This window comes from Ochotona princeps, chromosome 16 (genome assembly GCF_030435755.1).
Source record: "Ochotona princeps isolate mOchPri1 chromosome 16, mOchPri1.hap1, whole genome shotgun sequence".
NCBI lineage: Eukaryota > Metazoa > Chordata > Mammalia > Lagomorpha > Ochotonidae > Ochotona > Ochotona princeps.
Window position 1 is genome coordinate 30,404,558 of NC_080847.1, and position 17,280 is coordinate 30,421,837.

Sequence of the window (17,280 nt, forward strand, 5' to 3'; positions counted from 1 at the left end):
GCCCTCTCACTTGTCCTCATTTATTTAAGGGCTCTGTGAGTGGACTCCCAGACTCTCATTTTAAGAGGAATTCACCAAGTCATAGGTGGAAAAAGTGTGTTAGAAAATTAACATGGTTAAAAAAATTTACACAGTCCCAATCTAAGGCTTTGATTTTTATTCATACTGAAATTTCATAGGTTTTAAATAACAAAAAGGAACCCCAGGGTCCAGTGCAACAGCTAACAGCCAGGATTCCATACAGGCACTGGTTCTAATTCCAGAAGCCCTACTTCCCATTAAGCTCACTTCTGATTAAATCATTCAATGACTCGTAGATCAGGCAGTGGCATCATTTTCTTCAAGAATGTTCCTGATTTTCATTTCTTTAGCTACACATTAGTCATTTAGTAGCATGTTATTTAACTTCATGGTGTTGTTCATTTTCTTTTTCTCCCGGATTTTGTTGATTTTGTTTTGTGGCTCTTCATTTAAGGGGATGTACAGCAGTTGTGTGATGGAGACTGTCATATCTAGTAACATGTCATTTAACTTCATGGCATTGTAAATTTCTTTACTGTTGATTTTGAATCATGACTTTTCATTTAAGGGGATGTACAGTAGCTGTGAAATGGAGACTAACATCCAGATGTGAGGATGTAGTGTGGTATGCATTTCTGCTTCCAGACAAAGATGGACTTACAATGAAACTGTTTACTATATCTTGACAAAAGGATTCTGGACTCTCTGCCATTGTCTATACCCACAATGATGGACATAAGACTGAGTATGAAGAACTATATGTTAGTAATGATATAGAGGAACTGGGGGGGGGAGGGAACTGGGGAGGGGATAAGGGAATATGAAACTGTATTATAAAATAAAAACAACAATAATAAAATGTATTTAGAAAAAAAAAAGCTCCCTGTTTGTGACCTGGGAAAGCTTTGGGTTAGCCCAAAGCCTTGGGACCCTGTGCCTCTGTGAGAGATCCGGAAGAAGCTCTGGCTCCGGGCTTCAGAGTGACTCAACTCTGGCCGTGGTGGCCGCTTGGGGAGTGAATCATTGGATGGAAGATCTTCCTCTCTATATATCTGACTTTCCAATAAAAATAAACCTTTACCAAAAAAAAGGAAACCCCAGAAATCAGCACATTACCTGGAATGTAGCTCTGTACTGCCATTATTATATTTGCTTCCTCTTTCCCATACACCAAAGTCAGGGACACGGTAAACTCTTTCCACACAAAATACAAGGTTTTGAATAAAAGAGACCTACAAGAAGAGAGAGGACACATGAGGACATATGCAATAACAGGGTCTTCAGGACACTGAAGAGAACAATTAGGTATCATCGGCATTTCAAATACATACTCGTCTCCCAACACACATTTTTTAACATCTTGAAATTCCTGAGATTACTGCATTGTTATGAACATTCAAATATTGTTGAGATTTCTATAAAGCCTACTTGGTGTAAAAACTTAATATTATACAGTCCAGGAATAAAATCTAAATTCTCTCAATACTCCCACTAAAATTCTTTAATGAAACATCTATTACTGCTCCTGAAAACTGAATATTATCTTAAAAATTAATAAAAATATAAACACTATTTTGATACTATATAATATTCATAATCTAAATGACCTAAACAAAATATTAAGTGAAACTGAAACTTTGGAGATGAAAATGTATTACCCTTTTCTGCAAATTGCCAGTTCCGTGTTAAATCAATAGGAAGTCTTGGGTTTGTTATTTCTCCAAAAATGTAATCTTCCTGCCTTTTTTATAGCTACAGATACTGCTGTTACCTGTGGGAAATGGACTCTTATCAATGGGGTAAGCTCCATTTTGAGGAAGTCCTCTCTGTTTTAACCCTTTAAGAGAACTTTGTTCCACATTAGCTTTTGAAGCCAATGCCCTCTACTGAGTGCACGAAGCACCTTTTCTAAAATTTAGATACGATGCTTGTCAACTATCTGAAGGGCAAAACTAGGCTTGCATAAAGGCCCCAATAAAAACAGGCTCACACGTAGGTCACGTAGAGGACAGCTTACACTGCAGACTAGAAGGTGCTAGGGACTGTGGAGTAATGTCCTGACAGTTCATGGCTAACAGCTGAGTCTTTGCTACTGCATTCCCTTGCTTGCTTGCCCGCCCATGCAAAAACCTGTGATTTAACCCTAGAAAAGCTTACTGGCAAAAGAACCTTGGAGTTCATCCATCAGAGAGAGATTTTGGCCAATGTTCTCTAGAAAAAAGGCTACTTCCTTTCCACAAGTGGCTATCGAGTCTCTGGTGGTCTTATTTCCATAGCAACATCTGTCACACATAAACAGTAACTAGATTTTAAGCTACATTTGTTAAAATGTTTTTGATACTATGCATCTCCTCTAATCCCAATATTTATACTGCCACAATGACTAGTGAGTTTTCACATCAATTCTGTTGCATTTGAACAGAATTTAGCTCCTCAAACTTAAGCAGACATTTAAACACCCAAGCTTTATGTTACACATTAATGAATTACTGGTTATGGATTAAGGGTGGAGGCTCTAGCAAGTGATTCCAGAGCAAAGGTGCAGCCCCTTGACAACACTCTCAGGAGAGACCACAGGAAGGATAGAGGAAGAGTTGGCTTTCTGCTTATTTCCTAGCGAGTAATGTGATCCTACCTTGAGACACATCCAGCCAGGCTAAGGGGCTGCTGAATCTCAGACTGTGACCCTCCAAAAACAGTAAGACAAAACAAACTTGATTCTTATGCTTTTCTCCCTCTCTCTCTAAGATTTATTCATTTGAAAGGCAGAGTTACATAGAATGGGAGGGAAAGACAAAGAGACTTCATCCACCTGCTGATTCACTCTACAAACAGCAATAATGGGCCGGGGACAGGCCAAAGTCAAGAGTCAGGAGCCAGGAGTCTCCTCCGGACTCTCATGCACTACAGGCGCCCCAGTAAACCTCCATCACTCTTTCAGTGACATCAGCAGAGAGCTGCATGGGAAGTGGAGCGGCTCAATTTGTTGCACCACAATGATGGCCTTTAAGAAAGAAGCTCAGGCCCGGCGCGGTAGCCTAATGGCTAAAGTCATCACCTTGAATGTGCCGGGATCCGATGGGCACCAGTTCTAATCCCAGAAGCCCATCTTCCCATCCAGCTCCCTGCTTGTGGCCCGGGAGTGCAGTTGAGGATGGCCCAAAGCTTTGGGATCCTGCACCAGCGTGGGAGACCTGGAAAAAGCTCCTGGCTCCTGCCTTTGGATTGGCGCAGCACTGGCTGCTGAGGCCGCTTGGGGAGTGAATCATCAGATGGAAGATCTTCCTTCCTATCTCTCCTCCTCTCTGTATACCTGCCTTTCCAATAAAAATAAATCTAAAAAGAAAACAAAAGCAGCTCAGGTTTGGTATTTTAGTAATAAGTATTTAATTTAGTATTAAGTATTTAGGGATGGCTCAACAAGCCAATCCTTCACCTCCAAGTGCCAGAAACCCATATGGGTGCTGGTTTAAGTCCTGGCTGCTCCACATCCCATCAGCTCCCTGATGGAGACCTGGCAAAACAGTGGAATATGGCCCCAAATTTGGGACACTGCACCCACTTGGGAGACTCATGAACAGCTCCTGGCTTCGGACTGGCTCAGATCCATTGTGGCCATTTTGCAAGAGAACCAGCAGATGGCAGATCTTTCTGTCTCTCCATTTTTCTGTAAAAATCTGCCTTTCCAATAAAAATAAATAATTTTCTAAAGAGACATTTAGCAACACGTTTGGTCAAAAGTCTTATCAATCTTGACAGCTTCACATTAATAACTGAAAAGTTTTTTTTATGAATCTTCCTATAGCCCCAAGGCATAACTTCTCTGGCTTGAGTGTCTGACTTTAACCCTCACTACACTTATAGTAGGAACACAACTCATTTTTGCTTTATGTGTTTGTTTCTCCTTTTTAAGTAGTATTCAGGTTCACTACCCCTTATTTGCAACTCCAAAGTATCACAAGCTGTGCAAAACATTTTTTTAAACTCATTTCCCAGAAAAAACCTGTTATTAAGATGAAATCATTTCCCTTAGTATACCAATTAATGCAAATATGTATATAATTCAGGACAAAATCATTAGTGTACTGATTATGTGGTTATACCTTAAACTCTACGGGACTTCTGACACAGTATAAATTAGTTTAACACTACTCTTTTTAAATGCAAAACATCTGAAATTGAAAAACATCATGCTCTAAATGGTTCTTATAAGAAACTGAAAACATGATTCTCAGAACTCAAACATGTAAATTTGTTGCATTTCCCACACAAATAATATTGCCCTTTGATTAAAAATTAGACACTTGAGAAAACAAGACTGTTGGAATATACAAATAAAAATCTTAATCATTTCCAAGACTGTGGTGTGGTGAGTATTCATTTCAATTCTGTATCTAGTTTATGGACCCAGTGTTGCTAGTTAAGCTTTGCTTGATTGGCATACTGATACCTAATTTGGGTTGCACTGCTTTGATGTCTAAATCTTTGAAATCCACTCTGAAAAAAAGCGTCTGGAGAATTATTTTCTTAAAGACTTATTTATTTTATTGGAAAGGTATATTTCCAGAGAGAAGGAGGGCAAGGAAGATCTTCTATCCATTGATTCACACTGCAAGTGGCCGCAAAAAGCCAGAGCTAAGCTGATCTGAAGTCAGGAGCCAGGCACTTTTACCAAAAGGTCACCCATATGTGTGCAGGTTCCCAAAACTTTGGGCCATCACCTGTGCTTTCCCAGGCCAAATGCAGTGAGTTGGATGAGAAGTGAAGCAGCTGGGATACAAATTGACACCAAGTGGCATACCAGTGAATGCAAGGTGAGGATTTTGCCACTGAACTACCACGCTGGGCCCAAGAATTATTTCTAATCCAAAAGAACCAGGACAGTCAGTTATAAATGTGGTCTGCAGCATTTTCTGAATATTAAAAAAAATGTAGAACGGTGACTCAAATATCTGTAATATTTTCAAACCAGAGCAACTGAAAAGGAACCAGTCAACCACATTTTGGGATAAACTGATTTAAAGTAATACTGTGCTGAAAAACACAAAATCTTGAGAGACTTCATGAAATTAAAGGTTGTGTGATAAGAAATATGGCAAATTAGCATTGAAAAGCTCTCACATTGAAGAAACGAACATTATTCTAATTAGTTTACCATAAACTCCAAAGGCAAAGATATATGTATATATGTCTATATACATAAAACTGATAGCATTGACTCTAACAAATCAGTATTAACAAAACAGTATAATAATAGGTCAATTGTAAGCATCAGGCCCTTAAATACATCTACAGAAGGTTGGCTGACAAGTCCAAGAGTGAAGTTGGACAGGAGGAATAAGTTCCAGCTTCCTATACTATTACAGGGTGGCTATATTTAATACTAATGTTTTATATAGGTGTTGGTATTATGGCTAAGTAGGTAAATCTGCCACCACTATCACATTATGGGTACCCGGTTTATGTTCTAGCTGCTCCACTTCTGATCCAATGCCCTTCTATGGCCTAGGAAAAGCACCAGAAGATGACCCAGGTATTTGGGCCCCTGCCACTCATGTGGGAGACATGCATGAAGGTCCTAGCTGCTGGGTTTGGCCTGGCCCAGCACTGATCATTTATGGAGTGGACCAGCAAATGGAAGATCTCTGTCTCTACCACATTCCCTCAATAAAATATAAAATAAAATATTTTTAAATAAAATGAGTTTTCAAATAAAGAAAAAAATCTCAATGACAATTTTATATACATTGTGAAATATCTAGAAGAAAGAATTTTCAATGTTCTTATATTAGGAAATGACAAATGTTTGAGGTAATATTGATTATTCAGATTGGCTCATTCTTCACTGAATTCACAGATTAAATTAACATGCTATATCCCATATATATTTACGGTTATTGTGTATTAACTAAAAATTTTTATACAAATACAAACAATATGTAGTAGGACAATCTGGGAATAAAAAAACTAAAGATAATGGTGAAATTATATAAGACGTGAGGTGCAAATGTCTCAATGAAAGCCCTTGAAAATAAAGATTTTAATAAATGTTCACTGAAATAATTCAAACACTAAATATAAAGTTAACTGACGTTTTTATTATATATGTTAAATGGAAAAGATGGATATTATATAACTGATTTAATAAATTTCCCTTACTACTGGAAACATTCCAGGATCTCCCTTCTGACAGTATCAATACAGTTTTGTAAATTGATTTTCCCCCTTCATGGGTGGGGAACTTTTTTCTGATAAGGGTTATTTGGATATTTATAACCAGTCAAGGATCATACAACAACATTAACTGAAAAATTAGACTGATACAGATTTATTAATCCCTCATTAGGTTGAATTAGCAGGGTCTGATCAATTGATTTCATGGGCTAGAAAAGGCTCAAAAACTGAACATAAGCCCTCTTGGAAGATAAATGCTTATTAAAAAATATTTTCCCATCCATCTGGTATCTGTTTTTCATTTTTTATTATTATTATTTTCATATTATTACTATTTTTATTATACAGTTCCATAGGCCTTGGAATTTCCCCTACCCCTTGCCTTAATCCATCACCCTCACTGACTTCTCCCATTTCATTACAACAGCATAGTTCCTCATAAACAGTCATAAGTCCATCATTGTGGGCATCGACAGTAGCAGAGATTCAGCATCCCATTGTTAAGACACATCCAACAGTTTCACTCGGAGTCCATCCTTGATCCAGAAGTGCAGATGCACACTGCATCGTATCCTCACATCTGGACATGTCAGTCTCCACTGCAGAGTCATGATAAATCCCTCCAAGTGAAAAGCCACAGAACAAAACCAACAACAGGAAGAAAAACAGAAATTTACAATGCCATGGAGTTAAACAACACGACACTGGATATGATAGTCTCCATTACACAGTCACTAAACATCCCCTTAAGTGAAAAGCCAATAAACATAATCAACAACAGGAAGAAAAAATAGCAACTTACAACACCATGAAGTTAAATAACATGCTGCTGAATGACTGATGTGTTGCTGAAGAAATGAAAAAGAAAACCAAGAACCTTCTTGAAGAAAAGGATGCTATTGTATGATCTATGAGTCATTGAAGAATTTAATGAGAAAAAAATGTGTTCTGAAGAAATGAAGCTAAAAGCATAAAAATCCATGAGATACAGTTTCTGCTGATCTTTGCTGGTTCTATGTGTCTCCTGTAGACAACAAATAGATGGGTTTTGTTTTGTAATCCAGCCTGCTAATCTACGACTTCTGATTGATGATTTTAATCCATTTACATTCAGGGTTAATATGAATGGGTGGTAATTTGGTTCTATTATTTTAGCAATGGGTTGTTCATTAATTTAATTTTCTGTTGTTATTTTACTGGGATGTTCTTCGCATTTGCCTTTGGTTTTGGTGGATGCTATTCCTCTTCTCTGCCAAGAAAACATATTTAAGTATCCTTTGTAGGGCAGGTTTGAAAGAGATAAATTCTTTTCTTTACCATGGAAGAATTTTATTTCAATTTCAAAGGCAAAGGAAAACTTTGCTGGGTACTTTATCCTGGGCCGACATTTTTTGCTTTAGAATTTGGAATATTTTGCTCCATTCTCTTCTTGACTGCAGAGTTTCCTGTGAAAGATCTCCTGTGAGTTTAATTGGCATTCCTTCATATGTCAATTGATTTTTTTTTCACGTGCACATTTAAGGATCTTTTCCTTATGTTTGAAAAGAGCCTGATTATCACGTGTAGTGGTGAAGATTGCTTTTGATCAGACCTGTTGGGAGTTCTGTGCCCCGTCAGGATATTTTTCCCAAATCTTCCTCTAGAATAGGGAAAATTTCCCTCATTATTTCATTAAACACATTTGCAAACTCAGCTTCTCTCTCTACAACTTCTGGGACTCTCATAACTCTTGTATTTGGCCTTTTAATAGTGCATTTCAATTCTTGAGTACTTTTTTTTACTTTGGTCCAGCTCTTCTTCCAGCTTTTTGTTTGTTTCCCCCTGGTGACAAGAAATATCTTTCAATTCTGAGATTCTTACTTCTGCCTTCTTCGTTCTATTTTGGAGACTCTCCACTGTACATTTAATTTGCTCCCCTTTATTCTTAACTTCTGAAATATTAGCTTTCATTTGATTAATTTCCAGTGTGGACATATTCCTTAAATTCCTTGAACTCTTGTTTTACGTGCTTCTCATTGTTAATAATGAGCTGTATGAAGAGTTTTCTGAATTCTGTATCCCCCATTTTCTCAATGCATCTCTTAGTTAACTCAGATCGGCAAAGGCTTTTGCTCCTTTGCAGGGGTGCTGGGGTCCGACCAGTAAGTGTGGATGACACAAAAGTGTGAAGAGAACAACTCCCCTGCTTGGCAGGGCCCAGGGGAGCTTTCAGCTGTTCAGCAGGGCCCAGCAGATGTCTCTCTGATCACCTTGACACAGTTCCACCCCCTTTTTGCTTGGACACTCAACCACCCCACGAAGAATCCTGTAATCTACTGAGGCATTGTTGTTTGCCCCTGCAAGGTGGCTTCTGAAACTGATGTGAGCTAGGGAGTTAATGTTATTGATAATGTCCTGGTGAGCGGGCCTTAACTACACACAGGAGTACAATTGAGCCCATGCCGTTTCTGGACACCTAACTGTGTGTCCATCCGTTGCCCTAGAATCTGGCCCAGACATGTAGCATGCCTTCTGGGAATTGCTTGATAAGAAATTTACAAATTAATGGAAGTGATGGGAGTATGAGCTGAAACTGCTATAGCAAAAACTATAGTTACTGTGACCCTAAACAGTTAGCCTGTCCCTGCAACTCTTTAGAGCATAGAAAATGTAGCTGTTTTAGCCGCTTTTATAATTTTTTAACTAAAGGAATCATAGGGTGATTTCATTAATATCAGAGACATGCTTTTGATTATTATTTGATTGTTTATGGGGTTATAGAGCCTGTACTTACAAGGGGATTTAACATTTGAAACTTTTGGATTTTTGTTTTTTCCCTTGTAACATATTTCTCCCATTACATGATGGGCAAGTTGTAGAAATAGAAATACAGTAGGAATGTATTAGTAATTGTGCTTTGGCCTTGAAGCCCTGGCTGTCACCCAGTGGCTACTACTGAGGAATGAGTAGTGGCTTGCTTTGAAGAAAATGATTATGGTAACTTACAAAATTACCTTCAAGAGCACTTGGTTGACCACAAAGTGAAAAATAAAATAATCAAACATCTGTGCTTACCCACTTAGCCACGAAGTAAAAACAGAACAAACAATTGTGCAGAGGCTTGTAATGTGTCTGAGTAAATAAAAAGGACAGCTTCTTCTTGAGCTGTTACAAGAGGCACCAAGTGACGGTGTCCATGTCTGTTCTTATCGCCGACTCCACACACCCTACTCGAGCTCCGAACTCGGCTGGAGCTGCATTCCGGCATGGGGCAGTCTTCAGTAATATTCATTGTGCCTTTGTCTCTTCTTCTGCTCGGGGTCATTGAACTTCTGGTTAGCAGAGTTTTCTCTGTTACAGAGTTTTCAGAGTTAGCTCTGTCACTCACAGGTCTACAGTCTGATTTTATTTTTTTGCAGTTGGTGCCTGGCTCTTTGTTTGCAGTCACTTGTACCACTTCTTTCCAGAGAGTTCTTATGTTAAATTTCCACAATGGTCTCTATAGCCCCAGCTCCTGGCTCAGCACTCTACCTCCTGTGATCCTTTGCTATTACTACTCTGTTGTCTTTACAACATTTTTCCTAGTTCTGGTTCATGCAGAATGATAGCACATGCACAGCACACTGTTGTCCCAGCACACTATACCAAATTGCACCTGATGTGAAGCTTGTGGAGTGCTTGATCTGCTGGCCATGTCTGGAGGCTATCTGGACCTATTTTGGTGGAACCTGAAGGATGCCATGTCGTTGCAATTCCTTGAACCCAAAATGAGTTTGGTTCCACCTTAGTGCATGTGTAGTGCGGTCCCATAGCCTTTGCCTCCCTACACGCGATGGCACCCAATTTGGCTCTAGTGGAGGTTTGGGATGTGAAATTCACCCTGTTCCGACATCTTCTGTTTGGTATCTGCCACCCTGTCTCTGCTTCTGGTCAAATCAAACAAACCAGTAGGACAGGCAGTTCTCTGTCTGGGTTTACCTCGTGAAGTCCCATTCCCACCTGGTTGCTGGTGGCATTCTGGCCGCCAATGGAGTACAGATCACCATTTGCTGAATGCCGCTGGGGTATCTGGTCACTGCAGCACCATACTGTTATCTCTGCTGCTTTCCTGTGTCCATCAGTCTCCAGGGTGCCCCTCTGCTTTTGGTCTGTACTCTCCTGTTTCCTGGAATGTGTCCTCTCTGCTTCACCCTAATGTTTCTCTGTTTAAATGTGTCTTCACCCTATTCTGCCATCTTAATTATTTTCTTGTGTGTTCTTAAATCCTTAAGGCTTTTATTATTTTACATTCTTTAGTGTGACTGAGCCACCTCCCTCTTCCAGAGACAGTAGTTGCTTTAAAAGGAAAAATTCTGGGGAACCTTAGTTTACCTCAGAAAAACCTTTCCTGAAATCCAACGTAAAGTAGTTATAATCCTTAGAGTATTTGGTTGACATATCTCCTTAGTTTACTTCTTCACTCTTCCCCTGGTTTTTATGTCCTTGATACTTTTTTTTAAAATGCATGTCTATTGATTTGATAGGTAGGGTAACACAGAAAGAACAAGAGATAAAGAGGTCTTATGTTGTACCACACTCCTAATAACCATTAATGTTATTAATGTTATTAATGTCTAGGCTTAAACCAGAAACCAGGATTGCCCACTGGGTCTTCCACATCAGGGACAGAGGCCCAAGCATTTGGGTCATTTTCTGCAGCTTTCTTAAGCACATTAGCAGACACATGGATTGGAAGTGAAGCTACTGGAACTCTAATCCATATTGCGATATCCGAGGTTGGCACTGAGGCAGCAGCGGCTTAATCAGCAGTGCTATAAAACTGGCTTCAGATCTTGATACTTCTGATCACATGTCCTGGACTTAGGGCAATTATTTTTGGCAATAAAATGGAAATATTGCTGTGACTTTCTTAGTGCATCATAACCCAAGTTTCATGATGTTAATACATTTTCTTCCTTGTAACCATAATCTTGATCACTTAGTTACAGCGGTTTATGCCACTGTAGATTGCATTCACAGAAATTTCTACTGTAGCTATTTGGGGACTAACACCAGTGGAATAGTGGTGAGGTTGAAACCTGTAACACTCACTTCCAAGATGGATGCAGCTTCAAATCCCAGCTGTTCCACTTCTAATCCAGCTCTCTGCTGATGTGTCTGGGAAAGTAGTGGAAGATGGCCCAGGTGCTGGAGTCCCTGTGTTTATGTCAAAGTCCCAGGAGAAGGCTTTGGCTCCTGGTTTCACATAGGCATACCTCTGGCTGTTAAAGCCTTTGAGAAGCAAACCACTAGTTGGAAAACTCTTCCTTTCTTTCTCTGTAAAAGTCTACCTTCTAAATAAATGAATAAATATACCATTTATTTAAAAATATTTACAGCAGAGACAGAGATAGGTATAAACAGAGAAAGCTCCTACACTCAGGTTCACATTCAGCTGGAACTGAGTCGATGTCAACACTAGAAGCAGGCAACTAAATCCAGCTTTTTCTGTGTGAATGGTAGGATCTGTATTAGCAGGAAACTGTAATCATGAGTTGGACAGAAGAATCAAAGAAAAGCATTCTCATTTATACAGTGGGAACCTTAATCATGAGTTGGATACAAGAACCAAACAAAAGGCACTTTCATTTACGGAGTGGGAATCTTAACCTTTTAATAGCTCACAGGACTGTGTCTCATTTCCCTCTTCTACATTTCTTCACTGAATTCCTACAGTAACACATTTTTGTGCACAACTATTGCAATCAACATTTAGAATGTCTCCAGGAAAGAACTTCCCAACCATGTGACTTCACAGCACACAAAAAGTAAATCTGTACAGCACACTAAGGTAATGAGACAAGGTTGCTGGCAGAGAGGTTGCTGGACTTGAAGACAGAATAAGCCCAGCCCCCAAAACACCTTCTGGAATTTAAGAATTTGGCATTTCTGCAACCTATCCCTGGTATGCAAATAGGGAAATTCTAATCAATAGTTTTATTTGAAAGCGGTTTTGCAGCATGATCATAAAATGCACCTTACACTTAACTAGATGCTCCCAAATTGTTCTCCACATAGTGATGGGAATATACGCTCAGCCCAACCACTTACAGAATTCTCACAGCTTGGCATCCTTTGCAGATACTTAGAATCAAACAACTCTTTTATTACACCAATATGATGAATATGAATTGGTAAATCATCAGGATTTTATTTGAATTCCCTTGATTATGCTGCCTAATTTGCTGTAACTAGGCTTTTCATCAATGATTATTAGTGCAGATCTTTATATATTCTAGATGCATAACTTGTGTCAGATACATGTATTCCAAACATCTTCTCATCAGCTTATTTTCATTTTATTTATTGTTGTTTCTGATGAACAATTGTTACCTGAATGAATAAAAATCATGAATTTGTCCTTGTGTGTAGTTTATACTATTATGTCTTATTGAAGAAGGCATCATTTTGGCCTGGAGTGGGAAGAAAGTTGTCTAAAGTATCCTCAACAATGGTTTTCAAAGTGTGATACTGGAATTTGGACAGACCATGAAGTCAAAATATTTTCATTGTTATTCCCTCAAAAATGTAAAAATGAGCTTTCTAGGGGTTATGTGGTATGTGATATGGCAACAGACAGAAGGGAAAAGCAGCTGGGAGAATCCAGATGTCTTTCTTCCCTTAAGAGCAAAACAAAAACTATCGAAAAATGTAGAGTAATGCTACTTTTTCACTCAATCATTTTTATTTTGGAGAACATGTTTATTCTCACAAAATACCATATTTACATTAGCAAATGGATTTTTTCAAATTAATCATCTTAATACATCTTTAAATTTCTACAGCAATGATTATGACACATGCAAAATAAACAAATACCAAATAAAACTTCCATAAAGTTTTTTTTAGTTTTAAGTCTAAAGAAATTTTGAGATCAAAAAGTTTGAACATCACAGTTCTGCAGGTATAATATTTTCCCATTCATCATTCACACCTGGAATTGGGTTTCATGTAAATGGAGGCAGCCACAGTTATTTCCTAAGAACAGTGGAGTACCACTTATTGAAACGTTCACTGTGCTGCTGTTTGAGGCCTTCGTTTTTATAATTCTAGCTCCTGATGTATATGTAAGCCTGAAGTGTGTACCAGATCTCTTTTGGGATTCTCAGTTCTAGTCTATGGGCTATTTGTCACTGTACCAGCATCACATGGTTTAATTCCATGTATATTGGACATGCAAGTATGATAGGGCATTAAAGTGAGTCTCCTTTGCTTTCCCTTCTTCATAGTGGCCATTCATGTTTTATCCTTCTATAAGAATTTCAGATTTTATCTGTCAAGTTCCAAGAAGCTTAAGATTTGCTAGTTTTACAATATTAAGCCTGCGTGTCTAGCTACGTGATTTACATTAGTATTTATGCAAATCCTCTTCTTTGCTACCACTTAAGTTGTACAATATTGTCCATTTGCTGTTACGTTCATTTCTTGGTAAATAACAGCAATGTTAGTTTAAATCACGCTTATTTTCCAAACCAGTTATCAATCTCTACAGATAAGTAAACAATCTCCCTTGTGAAAAAATACATCTAAGCACTGTGGCTAAGCTATTTTTTTTTATGATTTCTAATAGCTTAAACAGCAGTCCACTTGGATTTATTATGTAAACAGTAACACCACTGAAATTTTTTTATTTCCACTTTTCCTATTCATATGCATTTCTTTCTCACCTAAGGTTATCTGCACAATATTGAATAAAACTTACATAATAAATATTCTTTTCCTGTCCTTGAACTTAAAGGGAATGCTTCTAATAGTTGACTATTATATATACCTATTTTGTAAGAATGTTTTCATCGGGCCTAGCATGGTAGCCTAGTAGCTAAAGTTCTCGCCTTGCATGCACTGGAATCCTATATGGGTGCCATTTCATGTCCTGGCTGCCCCGTTTCCCATCCAGCTCCCTGCTTATAGCCTGGGAAAGCAGTCTAGGATGGCCCAAAGTCTCGGGAACTTGCAATCGCATGATCTATCCTGGATGCCTCCTAACTTCTCAAGTCTCAGGGTCCAGTGAATGTCGAGTTTGACAAGGTCATATTCTGGTTTTACACTTGATCTTAGCCAAAAGGCCGAGAAGCGATTCATATTCTGGTTTTAAAGTCTGAGACTAACATGAACTTTTCAGTGATCTTCATCAATATGGTGGGAAAGAGTTTGACCGCATTGCCGGCCTCACCTAAGTATCCTCTCATGGCACTGACACCAGGCTCTTCTTCAGCCTTCTAGTGGCACACTTCTACCTTTATTGACATTACACATATGTTATATATGTAATATATATTTAATATATTATGAAAGGAATGGCATATAAAAAACTTGCTATTTTCTTTTATATCATTGTTAGTTACAGTAATTAATCCACAGCTGTGGTTAGGATTTTACTATTTTCTGCACTCAGTACATTTAACATCTATCTTGCCTTCCGCATTTGTTAGGATCTTTGAAAAAGCTGTAGTACACTTCACAACGTGAGACTCATACTTGGTGTCTAAAGTCCAAAGACAGCACTGGGGGGATGGATCCCTAAACTGTGAAATCTAATTTCATCTTCAGATGGTGTCAGAACTGAGTTAGGTTATAAGCTGGTTTGTGCTGAGAACTGTGTGCAGGGAAAATAACTAAACACATCTCATCGCAGAAATGACCTGTGATGTGACAGTACAGTCATGAAAGCTGCATTTTCGGTTTTATTTGCACACTATTGGTTTAGACCAAACACAACTATCTGGGGAACAGCGCAGTGGGTAAGGCTGTCACCTGTGACACTGGCAGCACAGGTGGGCATTGAGTCGTATCCCTCTTCTCTACTTCTGATCCAGATCCCTGCTTAATGACCTGGAAGAGCAGAAGACAGTGACCTGGGATAGTGCCATTCAGAACAGGAAGAAGCTCTTGGCTTCTGGTTCACCCTGGTCCATCCCTGGCTGATGCAACCTTCTGGGGAGTGAACCAGAGGATGGAAGATTTAACTTTCTCTCTTCCTCCCCGTCCCCTTTTTAAACTCTTTCAAATAAATAAGTCACTGAAGTATAGGTATTTTGCTGCTACATTAATAGTATTGTATGTTCCCAGTGAAGATATTGCTGTAATGATTAACATTTATTCTTTATATTATCAAATCACTTGAATGTATGGTCTATAAATCAACTATGATACATAATCAAAGTAAAAATAGTGTCTTTTATCGTAATTTCACTTACTCACATGGAGGCATGGATGCAGTAAGAATTATACCTCTAGCAGTTGGGATTGGGTCAAGGTGAAGCTATAAGACAGAAACTCAAAAATATCCAACAAAGGTGGTAGGTGCCAAATTCCTTGAGCAGTCACTGTTGATTTCCATGATTTAGCGAGTTAGCAAGGAGCTGGAGTAAGAAGCTGGTGGTAGGTATTAGATCTAGGCTTCTGCGTGGGATCTGGTCACTTTAAGACATAGGCCAATCCTTTGCTTTCTTTGTTTGCATGTTGTTTTTTAACGCTATCTTTAACCAAACTTTTGAAGCCCTTGTTATCTGCTGGCCAGTTCCTTTTTTCTAAATTAGCAGTTCCTGACTACAATCATTTTCTCACACTCTAGATTTTATCTATCCCACCTTACTGCCCTAGAATCAAAAATCTTACAGGTGGAGTTAGGGCTCTAGGAACCTAAAGTCCAGAAATTATGTAAATTGGCTAATCCACAGGCCAAGAATCCTGGCTAAGCCATACTCCTTGCCAATTACAAACTGTTCCGTATGGCTACAGCTTGCTCCTCACATGACTGTTTATACAAATGTTTATGTATCCTTACATGGGGGCTTTCCCTCGAGCTACAAACACCAGTAACAAGAAGTTGTGCATTTTTGTTACTTTATTGTATGTGCTTGGGTTCACAAATATATGTATATATTTTTTCTCACATCTATAGCACAGGTTGGTGGGGCAAATTAGTTCCACAGGTCGCTTAGGTATTTAGGCTCCAGCCTCTCTTCCCCATGGCCTGATTATGAGAAGCAGTGGGGTCAGCAAGGCTTGGGCTTTCTGCAGTGTGGACTGTCAGACGTGAACTCCTGCTTTTTCAAATTCCTGGATAATGAAATTGGCATAAATATACACATTCTGTCAAAGCTGATAGAAAAGCTAATTATCATTTTAATGTTTTGATATTATTGAAGAAAATGACACTCCTCTTCTACAACAGCAATAATGTGTGGTCATAAATTTCAGGAACACTAAAATCAATGAATAATTATTTTCTCATATAAACTGTACCCTGACATCTAAATTTATAAAAATGATTTATCCTTGGAGAGGAGTTATTCTTTTAACAGTTACACTATTGCAGGTAAAAGTGTTCTGTAATAGAGAACTGTCACTCAGGAACTGTAAAATTTCAGGGGGAAATGGGTAATTTATGTCATCCCAATTAAAAAAACTCTTATTCAAAAGTCACAGGCTTTGCGAAGTTTGGAGTACTGCAGTTAACTTTAAAAAAAAGAAAAGGGATTTTTTTATTGTCCTATTGTAATGTCCTATTACACTGGACATCAAGTAGTGGAACAATTTAAAATGCCTATAAAAGGCATTTCTAAAGTTTTTAAATAAACAAAGTGAAAATTTCATGGCATAGTAAAAAGAGAAAGTCAAAAGTTTTCCTTTTAGTTCTTCTAGATATACTTGCAACAAACATACTTGATCAAAACATAAATTTTGCTTCATAATAAGTTATTTTATTCTGCTACAAATATTTTAAAAATTTGTGACAATTAGTTTTATTTGAAGAATAAAATAGGGTCTGGCATGGTGGCCTAGTGCCTAAAGTCCTTGCCTTTCATGTGTCAAGAGAACATATGAGCACTGGTTCGTATCCTGGCTATTCCATTTCCCATCGCAGCAGCTCTGCTTCCCTTCCAGCTCGCTGCTTGTGCCTTGAGAAAGGAGACGAGAATGGCTCAAAGCCTTGAGACCCTGTGCCCATGTGGGATCCCTGGAAGAAGGTCCTGGCTCCTGGCTTCAGATCAGCTCAGCTCTGGCCATTGGTGGCCACTTGGGGAGTAAGCCAGCAGACGGAAAATCTTTCTGTCTGTAACT

General features: G+C 38.6%; 1 protein-coding gene across 4 annotated transcripts in view; it reads right to left on the minus strand.

Moving 5' to 3' along the window:
- Positions 1–17,280, minus strand: part of PHKB (phosphorylase kinase regulatory subunit beta) — a 229,900-nt gene that overhangs the window by 138,680 nt on the left and 73,940 nt on the right. For all 4 annotated transcript variants that reach the window (XM_058674472.1, XM_058674469.1, XM_058674471.1 and 1 more), the window contains one exon: positions 1,138–1,253. In XM_058674472.1, the coding sequence (XP_058530455.1) occupies positions 1,138–1,253 (116 nt within the window). The remainder of the gene's footprint in view (positions 1–1,137; positions 1,254–17,280) is intronic.